The sequence below is a fragment of the Triturus cristatus genome, chromosome 10 (genome assembly GCF_964204655.1).
Source record: "Triturus cristatus chromosome 10, aTriCri1.1, whole genome shotgun sequence".
In the NCBI taxonomy this organism is placed as follows: domain Eukaryota; kingdom Metazoa; phylum Chordata; class Amphibia; order Caudata; family Salamandridae; genus Triturus; species Triturus cristatus.
In genome coordinates, this window is record NC_140593.1 from 640245531 (window position 1) to 640260179 (window position 14649).

General features: G+C 42.6%; 1 protein-coding gene across 1 annotated transcript in view; it reads right to left on the reverse strand.

The window, feature by feature from the left end:
- The window catches only part of RGS11 (regulator of G protein signaling 11), a 1592422-nt gene that overhangs the window by 102477 nt on the left and 1475296 nt on the right, over window positions 1-14649 (reverse strand). Inside the window, exon 16 of the mRNA XM_085632193.1 lies at window positions 6249-6331. Within this exon, the coding sequence (XP_085488319.1) occupies window positions 6249-6331 (83 nt within the window). The remainder of the gene's footprint in view (window positions 1-6248; window positions 6332-14649) is intronic.

Below are 14649 nucleotides of genomic sequence, written 5' to 3' on the forward strand. Positions count from 1 at the left end.
CAGTACGTTTTGGGCCATTTCCTTGTACGAGCACTAGGCCAACCCACACAAGTGAGGTACCATTTTTATCGGAATACTTGGGCAAATGCTGGATGGGTGAAAGTTTGTGGTTTCCTGCAGATTTGAGAACTTTCCATCACAGAAATGTGAGACAAACGTGGTTTTGTATTGACAGAGTTTGAGGTTTGCAAGGGATTCTGGGTAACAGAACCTGATAAGTGCCACACAAGTCACCCCATCCTGGATTCCTCTGGTTGTCCAGATTTAAAAAATGTACAGGGTTGCTAGGTTTCCATAGGTGCCGGCTGAGCTAGGGTCCAAAATCCACAGCTTGGCACATTGCGAAAAAAAGGTCAGATTTCACTGGAAAAATGTGATGTGTCCATGTTGCGCCATTTCCTGTTGCAGGCACTAGGCCTACCCATTTAAGTGAGGTACCATTTTTATCGGGAGATTCGGAGGATGCTGGGTGTTTGGAAATTTGTGGCTTCCCGCAGAGTCCAAACTTTCCATCACATAAATGTGAAAAATGTGTTTTGTGATAAAGTTTGAGGTTTGCAAGGGATTCTGGGTAACAGAACCTTATTACAACCACACAAGTCACCCCATAATGGATTCTCTTGGGTGTCTAGTTTTAAAAAATGTACAGGTTTCAGAGGTTTCCCTATGTGCTGGGTGGGCTAATGTCTGAAATCCACAGGTAGACACATTGCAAAAAAGGATCAGATTTCACTGGAAAAAAATGGTATGTTCACGTTATGTTTTGGGGCATTTCCTGTGCGGGCACTAGGCCTAACCACTCAAGTGAGGTACAATTGTATCAGGAGACTTGAGGGAATGCTGGGTGGGTCGATGTTTGTGGCTCCCCACAGATTCCAGAACTTTCCTTCACAGAAATGGGATAAAAATATGTTTTCTTTGACAAAGTTTGAGGTTTGCAAGGGATTCTCAGTAACAGAACATCGGTGAGAGCCACACAAGTCACCCCATCATGGATTCCCTTGAGTCTTTAGTTTCCAAAAATGTATAGGTTTGCAAGGTTTCCCTCAGTGCCGGCTGAGGTAAGGTCCAAATTCCAGAACTAGGCACATTGCGAAAAAAGGCTCAGATTTCAATGGAAAAATGTGATGTGTCCATGTTGCGTTTTTGGGCCGTTTCCTGTTGCAGCCACTAGGCCTACCCACAAAAGTGAGGTACCATTTTTATTGGGAGATTTGGGGGTATGCTGTGTGGTTGGAAGTTTGTGGCTCCCTGCAGATTCCAGAACTTTCACTCACAGATATGTGAGGAAAATATTTTTTGAGTTTTTGTTTTTACAAAGTTTGAGGTTTGCAAGGCATTCTGGGTAACAGAACCTGATGAAAGCCACACCGGTCATCCCATACTGGATTCTCCTGGGTGTCTAGTTTTCGAAAATGTACATTATTGCTAGATTTCCCAAGGTGCCGGCTGAGTTAGCGTCCAAATCCACAGCTTGGCACATTGCAAAAACCATGTCAGATTTCACTCGAAAAATGTGATATGTCCATGTTGTGTTTTGGACCGTTGCCTGTCACGGGCACTAAGCCTACCAACACAAGTGAGGCACCATTTTTATCCGGAGACTTAGGGAAACACAGAATAGTAGAACAAGTGTTATTACCAATTGACTTTCTATCTAATTCTGCCTTCCAAATGTAATACAGTGTGTAAAAAAGAAGTCATTTTGAAAAATGCCCTCTAATTCACATGCTGCTAATATGGGTACCCACAATTTCGGAGAAGTGGAAATAACCACTGCGTCTAAACTCCATATGTTTTCCCATTTTGGAAATAGATAGGAATCTGTGAAACCTATTTTTTACTCTTTATGTTTTACTAAATGAATTGCGGTATACCTGGTAGACAGTGAAAAACCATCGGAAGGCGCAGCTCAGTTATTGGCTCTAGGTATCTCGGGTTCTTGGTAAACCTGCAAGTTCAATATATCCCCACAACCAGAAGAGTCCAGCGGATAAAATGGTATATTGCTTTAAAAAATCTAACATACTCATAAGAAGTTAAAGGTGAAAAATAGCCAGAAATGGCAGTTTTTTTCAACTCAATTTCAATATTTGTTTATTTCAACTGTTATTTTCTATAGGAAAACCGTGATGGATCAATGATCTCTTGCTGCATTCAGGATGCTGTCTACTTTTCAGAAATGATTAGCTTTCCGGGATCCATTATTGGTTTCTCACCTATTTCTATCACTATCTGGAAGGAGGTTGAAAGTACAAAAAATAGGAAAAATAGGCTATGTCCCACTAAACTGCCAAAACTGTGTGGAAAAGTTTGGTTTTCTGACAAAAGTGTGCCTGGTCCTGAAAGCCGGGAAGATGGTGATAGCAGTGCCATAAATACTTCATTAATACCATTTAAAGGGAAAAAACAGATGCTTTCTTCTGCAGCACTTTGTTTCCTTTTTTTCCCCAAAAACAACATTTAGCTGTATTTTGGCTAATTTCTTAGTCCCTTCCAGGAGAATCCACAAACCCTGCATAACTTTAGAATGCTCAAGATGTTGGGACAAAGGGATGCAAATTTTGATGGATACCTTATGCGGACAAATAGTTATGGGGGCCTAAGAGCGAAGTACCCCAAATAGCCCAAAAAATGCTGAGCACAGGGGGGAAAAGGCCTAGCAGTGAACGGGTTGTTAGTTAGTGGAACTGCGCTATCATACATTATGAAACCTCTAATAATGAATAGACTGCAGAGGTCTATGTGTTTATCTGGAGAGCCACAGGATTAATTCAGATTTGTGCATTGGAGAACAGTGACTTATGTATGTTTAATGCTACGAGGTCCCAGTCTGTGACAGAAAAGCATTGTGAATATGCAAGTCATATTTTACACTTGTATTATACACAGTGTAGGGTAGGCAGCTACAAAATGCACAACAATGTTTTAGATAAAAGAAACTGCTTCCAAAATATAGAGTTTAGTAATCAGACTATACCTCTTGCACTTTTTGAATAACTGTCCTTTAAAAGCAATAACTTCTCAGGTCAACTGGTAACTCTTGCGATACCATTCAAAAAGAATAAATGTATGTCACCACAAAGCTTCAAGTAATTCCATCAACTAAAGCCAGATCCGGTTTCCAAACACCCTTTACATTATCAGATTGACTAGTTTTGTACATTTACAGTTCATTCAGGCAAGCAGGCACCCTTGCAAGAAGGCTTACCTCTGGTTTAGCTGGCTGCCTCTTCCTCTGAATCACAGCACAGGACACTTCCTCCCTTCCACTTCAGCTGAAGAATTTCAACTTTTGGAATTAACCGCCCTGGGACAGTTGTGTTTTCACAAAAAGTAATTAAACTGTTTTCTTAAATTCAAAATTATGGGGACGTTTTGCTACTACGATCCCGCCCTCTGGGAACACTGGTTTCAAGATAGGTGAAAAGGCACCATCCCACTAGGCACTTAGGGTGCATGGGGGTGACGATCTACCCTCTTAGGCAGGGCCAGCTTTGGTAGAGCTGGGTATGAGTTTTCAGGCCATCCTAGTACCTCCCACTCTGCTCTCTGTTGTCCCATCATTGTTGCTTGCCTGTTGTTGTTGCTTGCCCTGTTGTTTCTTGCTTATTGTTATCACTTGCCCTGACGTTTATTGCCCAATGTTGCTCCATCGTAGTTTGCCCGATCGCTGCTTGCCCTATACCCCCTTTATTCCCATGCTGTTGCTTGCACCATAGCCCCTCCCTCTTTGTTGCTCTTTGTTGAGTGTGGCCATAAATTGTGCAGCCTTCTTCCCACCCTCCCTCCGTCTCTCTCGCACCCTCTCGCTCCCCTCAGCTGTCTGCTTCTCAGAATATTTTCAGCTTTTGGAGTGCAGGAGCTCAGACCTGCCGAGAATGCACCCAGTGCCAGCCCCCTTATCAGCACCCAGGCCTTCCCGCCAATCTGATCACACACAGTAGCGCTTCAACCATGGCCTGCCATCAGCCTCAAACCGCGTTCTTTCCCTCCACCAATTATGTTATCGCTTCGTCTGTTTTTTTAATCATGTGGTTATATTTTATGGGAAATAAGCAAGACCGCAAAAAGAGAAGCTTCCAGAAGGACGAGAGGAGTGTACAATTAATTCTTACTGCTTGGGAAATACGATTCTTCTCCCTCGTTAGGGAAATCATTAGACCACATGTGCTTTTTAAGCGAGGAGCAGAAGGAAGATGCAATGAACCTTGACGGTAGAGCTTGCTGTTTATGAAATTGCAAAAAAGTGAAGGGGGAGGCGGGCTCCAGTCTTTCACGCTGTGAGCAAACTTCTTGCACCTTTGCATATACACTTAATGAATGGCCTGTGCTGCTTGAAACAGTATTTTATTATTGTATTTATATACCACCCTTATAACCATTGAAGCACTTTAAATATGCATTGCTTGAGAGTTGCAAAGGGTATTTATGTAATGGAACAGGTGCTCATATAAAGTGCTCCAATAACCGTCTGGTTGAGTTTGCGCTATATTTTGAAAGGTGCACTAAGACAAAAACAAACCTTAGGGCTTGGAAAGACACATTGATACCCATTTATTGGCTGATTAGTACAAAGTGAAACCAGAAAACCTGGACCCATTGTGGCTTCCTCACTTAAATTGTGTTATCAGGCAAATTATTTATTTCACTAAAACCCTTTTTTACTTTTTTATTGACTACGAAAACACTTACAGAAATATGAGCTCAGACTAACATCTGTACAAAAATAACACGTTAAATAACTACTTCTCAATTCAGTGCTATAATGTGCCTATTGGTGTCAAAGCGTCCACGTTAAGGAACAGTAGATGTTGTAGTGCCCAGGATAATGTGCTGTATGGCTAAATACTTATAAGGTCAAAGGCAAGACCTATTGGCTATGCCAATGCTTGTTTTTAATTAAGGGGGTGTTATAGTGTGCATGGCTACCCAAGAAGGGCTTCCAAGCACTAGAAGGTCATAAAGAAGTTTGCTGTTTACGCAAAAAGATCAATTTTGAGTTGCTTTCTGAAACTTAACACATTGTTGTTTGTCCTAAGGCTGATCAGTAGGGAGTGTCAGCGTTTTGGAGCAAGATAGGCAAAAAAGTGCCCCTAGCCTCCTGCTCTCATGATTCTAGGGATGCTGAGGAGAGATTGATTGTTTGATCTCAATTCTCTATTAGTGCTGTAGGGGGTAATGAGTCATGAGGTAATGAAGGATATGTAGACCAGGCATATGTTTTACCCTGTGAGCAATGCAAAGGGCTTCATGTTGTATTCTTCTATTTATTGTCAGCCCGTAATGTTTGGTGAGAGCCGGGCGTGCTGACTGCGTTTTATGAATACCCAGCAATGATTGAGCCGCAGCATTTTTGATGACTTGCAACTTCTTTGTGAAAGATAGTTGGCAGCCTAAATAAAGAGAGTTGCTGTAGTCTAGGCGAGATAGTATGAGCCCTTGGACCCTTGGATTCTGTGTGCTTCTATACAGAGCCATTTAGGGGTCTTTCTCAGAGCTCTGAAGAGGCCAAAACATGAAGCCGCAACTTTCTTTGCTTGAAAGGTCATGGTGAGCTCTTTGTGCAGTGTAACCCCAAGACTTTTCACTTCTGGTTTGGGAAGAGGGCACTTGCTCAAACACGGGGACCAATAAAGTTGATCCCATAATGATGGGCGGTTTCCCATTACCATGACCTCCTTTTCTGTCTCCGTTCAACCTGAGGTAGCTGGTCGCCATCCAGCTGGTAGCCTGCTATAAAAAGAGGCAAGTCTTTCAGATGTGGAGTCTATGGGGCATATTATCAAGACAGGCGATACAATTATCGCCGCTTTAGCGGCAGAAAACTGCCGCTAAAACCACCATAATGGGCATGATAATATGTTCTATGGAATTCCAATTGAAGCTCAGGTTAGATGTGAAGGACATCTAACCTGAGCTTCAATTGGAATTAAAACTCCGGGGCATATTCTCAAGCACGGCGTTAAAATTTTCGCTAAATCGGCGATAATGGGCTTGATAATATGCCGCAGAGAATTCCAATAGAAGCCCATGTTGACACCAGAAAATGGGCTTCTATTGGAATTCTCAAGGGATAATTTTAACGCCGTTTCTTGATAATATGCCCCTCCAATTGTTAACCAAAGATGTTCAACTCTACAGAAGGCGACATTGTTATACGTATTGTAGGGAGAATGACACCATCATAACGTCAGGCACATAACAGTTTGCATTGAAATAAACTTGAAAAATTAGACCTTACTTACCCTTTTTTTGTCTCTGGGGGGATGACGGCTTGACACAGTAAGCTCTTGTACATATCAGACTTTAAATACCGTGGATAAGAATCCTTGAAGAAAATGAGGAAAGCAGTCAGCTAACATATGCAATTAAACTCCACGATTGGGTGTAACTGACAGAGCTAAAAACAACATTTTGCTAAATTATTATCCAAATAAAGAGAGTGTAGAATTATATTTATAATAATGAGTTTTGTGAAAGTGTTTTGAAACTTCATGACGTCGCGAAGTTTGACACTGATCAAAACCCAGCTGAAAAGTTAACCATTTTAGCAGGATTTTTTCCATTTTATTTTTAAACTTTGCAAAATTGCCATTGTCCAGCTAGCTTACGTTGAATTCCACTTCTTTGCATATGACATTATGTACATTTCTGTGAGTATGTGCGCAAGCGGAATAATAGAACAGTCATAACCATAAACCCCAAACTGATAGGAGAGAATAGCTAATAGGACAGGAGCCTACATGCCAACAGACCGGATTCAGGCAGGAGACTCCTGATTTTGTAAGCCAAAAATGGCTTTAATTTAGGCGTCTTCCCTCTAAAATGCATAATTTCCCACTTTCTACTTTTAAAATGTTGCCATGCATGCAGTACATTAGACATCTTGTTTGTTTATTTATGAGAAGTGGCGCATCGCTGCGTGAAAACAGCGATGCGTCTCTTCTCAGTGCGCCCTCCTTGCGACATGATGGATGCGTCATATTTACTGTATGACGCACCATGTCGCAAGGAGTTACAGATATGTCAGTATTTCTGACGTATCTGTAGGTGCAAAAGTGACGCTTTGCTGGAATGTGTCTGAAAACAGACACAACTCCAGCAATGTGTCCTTTCACATGGGGCAAGCCCCATGTGAAAGGGCCTGCATCAGTCTTACGCCTGTTGTGTGGCAGGCGTAAGATATTGACGCAATGGCATCCCAGAAGAGATGCACTGAAATCACATAGATCTCAATGCGCCACTTCCACAAGGATATCTGCGAGGGAACGCCCACCCTGCATACATTATACCTGGCACATATAATGTGGCGCAGGTGTTTCCAAAGTGACACATCTGCCTAGATGTGCCACTTTGTACATAGAATATTTGTTCAAGAAAGAGATGAGCAGCGCACTCCTGTTATCTAACTAATCCAAAGGTGTATACTAGATGATATAGGTGCTGCAGCGTAATGCCCGCTGTCAATCGGGCAAGTGAAAAACTGAATGAAGAAGAACAATCAACTAGTGATTGACGCTGCGCACTGTGCTAAGGGTAACTACGTTACAAACGGTTAATCTTATTATTGCATTGCTCATGGTAGATGGCTACCATTATGTACATTTGTTGATTTCTTCATGATGATGTAATCTGATGTTGTCTTTACATATATGCTGGAAAATATATGTTTAAACGAACACTATTGTTTTGCATTTTTGAAGCTTTTGTGGAAATATGGATTTTTCTGGTCAGTTATGTCCCCTATCTTGGACCCCAACGGTTCCATGTGCATGTCACAAGTACATGTATGTTCCCTCCAGTTCCAGTTATGAAGACGCAAATACATGTGCGTCCACCGTCAACATGTCCTTTGACAGATCCGCCATGTATAGGCCGGATATCCCATTCCTAAATATGAAAGGCCATCGGCTTTATATGGTTCACTTATGCCACTTTTCAGTCCAGGCAAGTAGGCCCTGATTCTGTCATCAAAACTCCTCTTGCCTTCTGCCTCTGAAAGCTCCAGCCCGAGCCTGCATCTGTGACCATGAACTTTGTCTCATTCTCTGCGCGGCTCACGAAGCCTGACATCAGCTTACTCTCTGCCAAGAACTGTATTTCACCTTCGAATTATCTGCCTCCCTCTCAGCCGATGCATTCCTGCCTAGTAGTTTAAGTAAACATTCTTCCAGTTACCAAGCAAAAAGGCCCATCTTCTCTGTCCTCATGCAAGTAATTCATAGCCCTGTTACCATGGAATATTCCTACCCCCTCGCATTCAGTGTAGACACTTAGACGCTTGTACACGCACGCACAGTCAGTATAGAATAGATTCTGTCCGAGAGTCCCTCTTTTATGGATAACATAGTTCTTTAAACATAGGATGTTAGATATGATTTGGGATTAGGTTGACTTGACCCCCCAGACTTCTCGTCTCCACATATAGAGCTAAATGTCAAGTCCCCGTCACCCCCTAGTTACACGTCAATTACACGTCATACTGCTGCGCGCGCATCAATGCCAAGTATTATCTTATAGATCCACCTATGTATTACATCATAACCAATCATGTTCCTTTTTTACTCATTATTACACCCATTTTCGGTTACGCAGACCAAACGTCAATGTCCTTATCAATTGTTACGCCTACTGTATTCACTTCATTATAATGTATGTACTATAAAAGTTACTTCTTGTCAATAAAGTATGTACTTCACTTCCTGAACCCCCGTGGTGATGGAACTTGAGGCATCCGATTATAATCGATTATTGGAATAAAGCCCATTCCGAAACTCTAATATCACGGATTCTGCCTCTCATTTTACTGAGCTATTTTATAATGTTTCTGTATCAAATTCAGTCCCGGTAAAGGAATTTTTATTTACCACATGATGGCGCCCGAACAGGGACACTTTCTCATCTCACGCGCCGGCGGTGAGTTGCAGGCCCGGTCTCCTGCCACAGCTGGACGGACAATAACGCGTACCAGCAGGATTTCCTGTATCTCCCTCCGGTCAAGCGGGGGCGACTGAGACTGCGATCAACACCCAGACGAGGCGGTGAGAAGTGCGAAGTATCCCGACCAGAGCCTAGCTGAGAGAGCAAGATCCGAGGTATACAGAGACCCACCAGTCCGAAGTCAAGCCCAGTGTCCGACGAGTCGAGTCGAGTCGAGTCCAGTCCGGTTCAAGTTCAAGTTACTGAGGCCTTCCGTTTCCGAAGCTACCCGGTGAGTACCATTGCTGGGGAGGCATTTCTGACGTGCACATAGGTTGTGCCGGTCAAGACGGGTTTGGGTACACAAATCCGGTCTGCACTGTTTTAGCAGTGTATCTGTACTGTTTAGCAGTATATCAAGTATTCCGAAGTATTCCGAAGTATCTAGTTATTGTCTAGTTATTGTCGAGAATTAAGCTTGGTGATTAGTTATGCAGACGATCATCATTGTTGTTTCAGTTAAAGGTTTAATGTTAAATGTTTAAAGTGTTTAAGTATGTTCTGTATATCGTGGTATGAATGACTGTTCATTATCGTGTTTATTGTATTAAGTCTGTTCAAATTCAAGTATCAGGTCAAAATCAAGTATAAGGTCAGTTCTCAATATGCCGCTCTTTTCGAAATTAAGACAGATCACTACCAGAAAAGGGGTTCTCGAGGAAGCCGTCCCTATTCCTCCTAGGGACACTCCAGGGCACTTTATGTATCACAAACATGGCTTAGACGCTATATTATTTCTTGATTTATGGGTAGACTATACCAAGGGATTACCAGAAAGTCAGAGGTGGCCCACAGCGGGGACCTGGGATGCAGAGTGCATCATGAAAGTCGAGGAAGAGTTATGGAAAAGAAAAGTCAGACAGTCACAGAAAGACGCCGTTGAATTATGGCGTAAAGAATCACATAGACGAACAGAAAAAGCACGTAGACAGGAAGAGAAGAGTAAAGAGAATTCCAATAAAGTTCGAGAGAACCTATTAATTGAGGAAGGTATCCGAGTGAAATCAGAACAAGTAGACAGACAAAGAAATGCCCTTATGAATGGTATGTATCCCCTTCTGGCCGAAGGATTACCTAAGGCTACTCCAGAGATACCGAAAGACTTGCCACCCCCATTATTCCCAATCAAGGTACATCCTAAGGGGCATCCTAGAACCGCAGAAGATGTTTTTCTTTCCTCATATTTAGATGACGCAGCTCCCGAGTATGCTAATTCCGCCCCACGTAGACCGCATACCAGGGAGGTCCAACGCCAAGATCCAGCACCCGTATCCCTGCAGCAACAAATCGAGTCACAAGTTCCGGCAAGCACATCTGTTTCTGCATCTGTTCCTACAAGTACTTCTATAGCTGAGTCCACACCTATAGTTGCTGTGTCACGTTCGACGAATCCTTTCACACCCGACGCCCCAGACGGGGCCACGGGAGGTGCTACCAATATTTTTTCTACGCCACCTAGAATAAATAAACTTATTTTCCAAGAGTCAGCGCATTCACGTACACCCAAATTCGTAAGTGATCGTACGCTTAAGGAACTTCTTATAGATTGTAGATATGACCCGGTGCTCGGTAAAGAGGACGAAATGATCCTGGCATCATTACGTATCAGACGAGCCGCAGGGTATTTAGCGAAGCTACCAGGAATGACTGCGCATCTAGATAAAATATATCATTTTGTTCAAACAGGGCGAGATCCAGAATGTATTAACAGAGCTATGGAATACCAGAAAGTAGAGATACAGGGGGAACTGTTGCGTTTCCTCATAAACTGTGTGATCAGAAATCAAGACCGACCGGGGGTAGATCCGGAAGCAATGAAAATTCTTACAAAATGGAGCCAGAATATATCAGAAGGGAGACACGATAAGCAAAATTGTATAATAGCCATGTGCCGAAAGATCCGTAAAGAAATAGAACGCCTACACGAAGAGAGATTAGAGACAGACGAGTTCGAGCAAAGCGAGGAAGAAGGGTCAGGACTGCCCGCCGGACAGTCAGACACCATAGCCTATGTAGGTAGAGGAAGATCTTGTAATAGGAATCAGACTAGATGTCATACTGACCCAATACGTCCAATATGTCCAGATAATGACAGGAATTTCCAAATACCTATAATTAACATAAGGTCTAACGAGCATTCGTTCCAAACCGCCGACAAACTACTCCGAGAACGAAGGGGTTATCATTTTCTCGATTCTATGGATGAACAAGATTTAGCGAGGGCAGCTGTTCATTGGGTGGACAGTCCCGGAAAATATAGTGATGAGACAGTAGTACGCACATTTTTGAATCTCACCCCAGATGAGCAGAGGTTAGCTGGGATTTATATGATTCAACAACTCATTATACTATATCAGAGTCAGCATTCGGACCCTGGTCCCTTACCTGACATATTGACTGAATTGCTTATGAATAAATGGAGAGGTCCAGGTACCAAATTAATTAAAGAAATTCTAGTATCTAGAAAGCAGTATATTCTTTTTGTATGCTCAGAGCATGTCTCATTGCCTGTCAAGGAAAGAACGACGTATCACCTGGATAGACAGAATCCCTTACGAGAAGTACACCCAATAAAAGGCGAGGACAATCAGTTTAAACGTGTATTTGTATATACGCCTATATCGAAAATAGAATTGTTAGAAATGAAGAAAGTAGTACCCAGTCATGACAAGGACCCAGCGGGTTTTCACCGAGAAATTAAAGACATGTTACTCATGGGAGAGTATACCTACCCCGACATTATGACAATATTAAAGGTGTTGATGCCTGCTGGCATTTATGAGAAACTCAAGGAAAAAGAGTGGGAGGTAGGTGATCAAAAGATAGAATGGTCAGCATTAGAAGCAGAAGAAAGGGCCCGAGGTCCAGGTTCGGGGCTTGGGGACAAAACTAAAGCACTACCAGGTCTACTAGTACAGGTACTGCCACGTTTATTAACTACGAAAAAGGAAGATTGGGGTACAATTTCAGCCTGTAAACAGAAGCAAGATGAAGACACTAGCGATTACTATGCCCGATTCGAGAAATGTTTTGGTATAAATAGTGGCATAAAAGCAAGTAGCGAATCATACCCGCATCTGTTTGTAACAAAATTAGTGGAAAATGCCCTGCCCCCAGTAAAGAATAGAGTATTAAAATTCGAAAGTACCTGGCAAGGTAACACTCCAACACAAATGTTACAAATGTTACAGTACCACCACAATAGAATTAAAGAGGAACAAGAACATGAACACAGACGCATGAAAGACACGAAAATGAAAATGCTAGTTTCCCAGACAGTTCCAGCTGAAGGACATAAAAAGGGTATGACACATTCCGATTCAGCAGGACCTGTAAAAGGGACATGCAATTATTGTAAAAAGCCAGGTCATTACGTACACGATTGTCCAGTGCTAAAACATAATATCGCCATAGGTAAAACACAAGAAAGATCACGGCCACTAAGACAAGAGCAGAATGAACAAGGAGCTATGCAGCATGCCCAGGCCATGCCAGCCGCACAACAGCCAATACAGTTTGTGCCAGCTGCACCACCGTTGCCTGTTGCTGCCACACAGACAACAACACGACAAATGTATCAGACTGCACAGTATGAATATCCGGAGTATCAACGTTACGCATGAACTAGCCTAGAGAGGGAAGTTGACTTACCCCTTATCGAGATTCCTGTAGATCAAGAAGGACCTTATGTACATAGTGAATTATTAGGTCAAGATAGAAAATTTTTACTCGATACAGGGGCAAGTCGAACAACTATAAAACGAAGTGAAGTTCCAGGGGCACCCCTCTCAGGCTCACAGAATATTTCCCTTGGTTTTTCAGGAAAACCTATTGTTAATGAAGTGTCACAGCCTCTTCCACTTACGATAGGACCTCTGACCCGAACTACAGATTTATTGCTTACTAAATCATGTCCAGAAAACTTGTTAGGAATAAAAACGTTGAAAGCCCTAGGAGCCATAATATGTTGTTCTCCGGAAGGAGTAAGGTTGTTTTTACGTGATTTTAAAGGTCACTATGTATCTAGAGACATGGATCCCCGACTGCAGACTTTACCTACACACCTATGGGCACAAGGCCCTACTGATGTTGGTTGCATGAATATTACACCATATCGAGTCACACTAAAGGCAGGAGTGGTGCTACCACGAATGCGACAATACAAGTTACCACCAGATGCTGTAACGGCTTTACTACAAATCATTGACGAGCTTATTGCCCAAGGAGTAGTTGTAGAAACAGACTCCAATGTATGTAATTCACCGATAATTCCGATTCTTAAACGAACAGATCCTACAGCGCCGCCAGTATATCGATTGGTTATTGATCTGCGCGAGTTAAACAAATGCATTGTGCCACAATTTCCTGTGGTCCCAGATATCTCGTCATTATTGACAGCTATTGATTCCGAAGCAACATTGTTTACTGTAATTGATCTCAAAAATGCCTTTTTCAGCGTCCCAATAGATCCGGAAAGCCAATATTTGTTCGGATTTAGTTTAAATGGGCGTAGCTTTAAATTCACCCGCGCACCTCAAGGATTTACAGAAAGCCCCAGCATCTATAGCCAAGCACTGAAACGAGAACTTGACAGTATCCACATGCCGGTTAACACTGCCTTGCTTCAATATGTCGATGATCTGCTGATCACCGCTAGAAGCGAACCCGAATGTGAGAAAGCATCACTGACAGTTTTACAATTTCTAGCCGAAAAGGGGCACAAGGTGTCCCCTTCTAAGCTGCAATTCTGTGTCCAGCGAGTTATTTATCTTGGTCACTCGCTGTCCAAGGAGGGAAGGCAGCTTAACCCGACCGCATTCAGTTAATTGCTAACATGTCAATACCCAAGACACAGAAGGAGGTGCGGGCTTTCATAGGCCTCACTTCATATTGTAGACAGTGGATCCCTCAGTATGCATTTCTAGCAAAACCACTCATTCAATTGACAACACAGGAGGCAGCCACACCGACTGTTCTCCCTTGGACTCAGGAACACACACAAGCTTTTGAAAGCTTAAAGAAAGCTTTATGTCAAGCACCCGTTTTAGCAACGCCATGTTACAGAAAACAGTTTACACTCTTTGTTACAGAACGCGAAGGTACGGCCTTGTCAGTACTCACACAGGAACAAGCAGGAGCACACAAACCATGTGCTTATTTTTCTAGTACATTAGATCCCGTAGCTCAGGCTTTGCCTGCATGCCTAAAATCAGTAGCAGCAACAGCTTTAGCAATCAGACAAAGCGATGCCATAGTGTTAGGACATCCATTGACAGTTCAAGTACCACATGCAGTAGAGGTTCTTGTAAATAGAACGCAAACACAACACTTGACTGTAGCGCGACTTACAGGATACGAGCTTACATTGTTTCAGCCACATATAGAAATCAGACGCTGTAACACATTGAATCCTGCCACACTTTTACCAGTAGTCGGAACAGACCCACTAGCCCATGACTGTATTGAAGTTATTACAATAACAACAAAACCCAGACAAGACTTAACCGATGTCCCATTGTCAGATCCAGACTTGACATTTTATGTCGATGGTTCATGCATGAGAACAAGTACAGGAGAGTTAGTAGCCGCTTATGCAGTCACAACAGATACTGAAGTCATTGAAACTAATCGTATAAATACTTTGTCAGCTCAAGCCGCAGAGCTCAT